The following is a 928-nucleotide window of genomic DNA, read 5'->3' on the forward strand; positions in this document are numbered from 1 at the left end:
AAATAAGATAAAACTTCAATGATAATAATTAAAAAAAAACAATTTAATTTTATTAAGAGTCCTCTTTTATTATTGAATTATAAAAAAATAAGTTCGCCTTTTTCGATGAAAAATCATGTCTTGCACATATACAGTTACGGATTTCCCAGGAAACGATCTCCTCAGATCTTCATAACTCTCTCCTCAAACACAGTGATTATTTAATATATCAATAAATAAATGCATATGCTAGAAGGAGAGGAGCGCTTGCTTGAAAGACAGCTAAAAGAATGGCCTTGATCTCAACACAGAAAACATCAAAAGAATAACCATGTTTTGCAGTCTGCTCCGACTAAAAAAACACGAGAAAAAAAGGAAGTTAGGAAGAAATAGGCATTGTTTGCTGAATTATATTCACCTGAATATCCATCCAGACTGATCCAGTAACATGATATTTGTTTTCTACATCACTTTGCTAACGGAAACATGATAAATATAGTTAAAACCATGACATCAATTTTAGAATATATAACCAGCGATAAAAAAAAAAAAGGGGTGTTGTTCAGACTTTAGAGCTTTGAAAAAGAAGCTCGATATCGCACGTACAAAATTTATTAACCGGTCTTTACAAAATTTATTCATTTGGATTTGGATCCAAATTCAGATCCAAACCCGAATTCCCATAAAAAGAATTACCCTCTTTCATTTCTGTGTCAGGATCGCCGTTAAGTTCTTTGAACTCCTCTCTCTCTAGCAAAGGCCTCCATTTCTTTCCTTCACTCTTCTCGAAGTACTTGACAGCCACCTGTATCCTCCTCAATATAGCAAAAAACTCTTCCACCTCCTCCTCCTTCACCTCCTGCTGACTTCCCTTTAGTCCTCCCTCTTCCTTCCCTCTCTTTCCGTTCATTTTGCCGTCAACTTCTCGTTTGCTCTTCTCTGCCTCCAT

At 35.6% G+C, this 928-nt stretch overlaps 1 protein-coding gene across 1 annotated transcript; it reads right to left on the reverse strand.

Moving 5' to 3' along the window:
• Window positions 1–613: 613 nt before the first annotated feature.
• LOC133696700 (protein NIM1-INTERACTING 2) lies at window positions 614–928 on the reverse strand. The gene has a single exon (XM_062118967.1). The coding sequence runs from the start codon at window positions 926–928 to the stop codon at window positions 614–616; it is 315 nt and encodes a 104-aa protein (XP_061974951.1).

Source organism: Populus nigra, chromosome 6 (assembly GCF_951802175.1).
Source record: "Populus nigra chromosome 6, ddPopNigr1.1, whole genome shotgun sequence".
Taxonomy (NCBI): domain Eukaryota; kingdom Viridiplantae; phylum Streptophyta; class Magnoliopsida; order Malpighiales; family Salicaceae; genus Populus; species Populus nigra.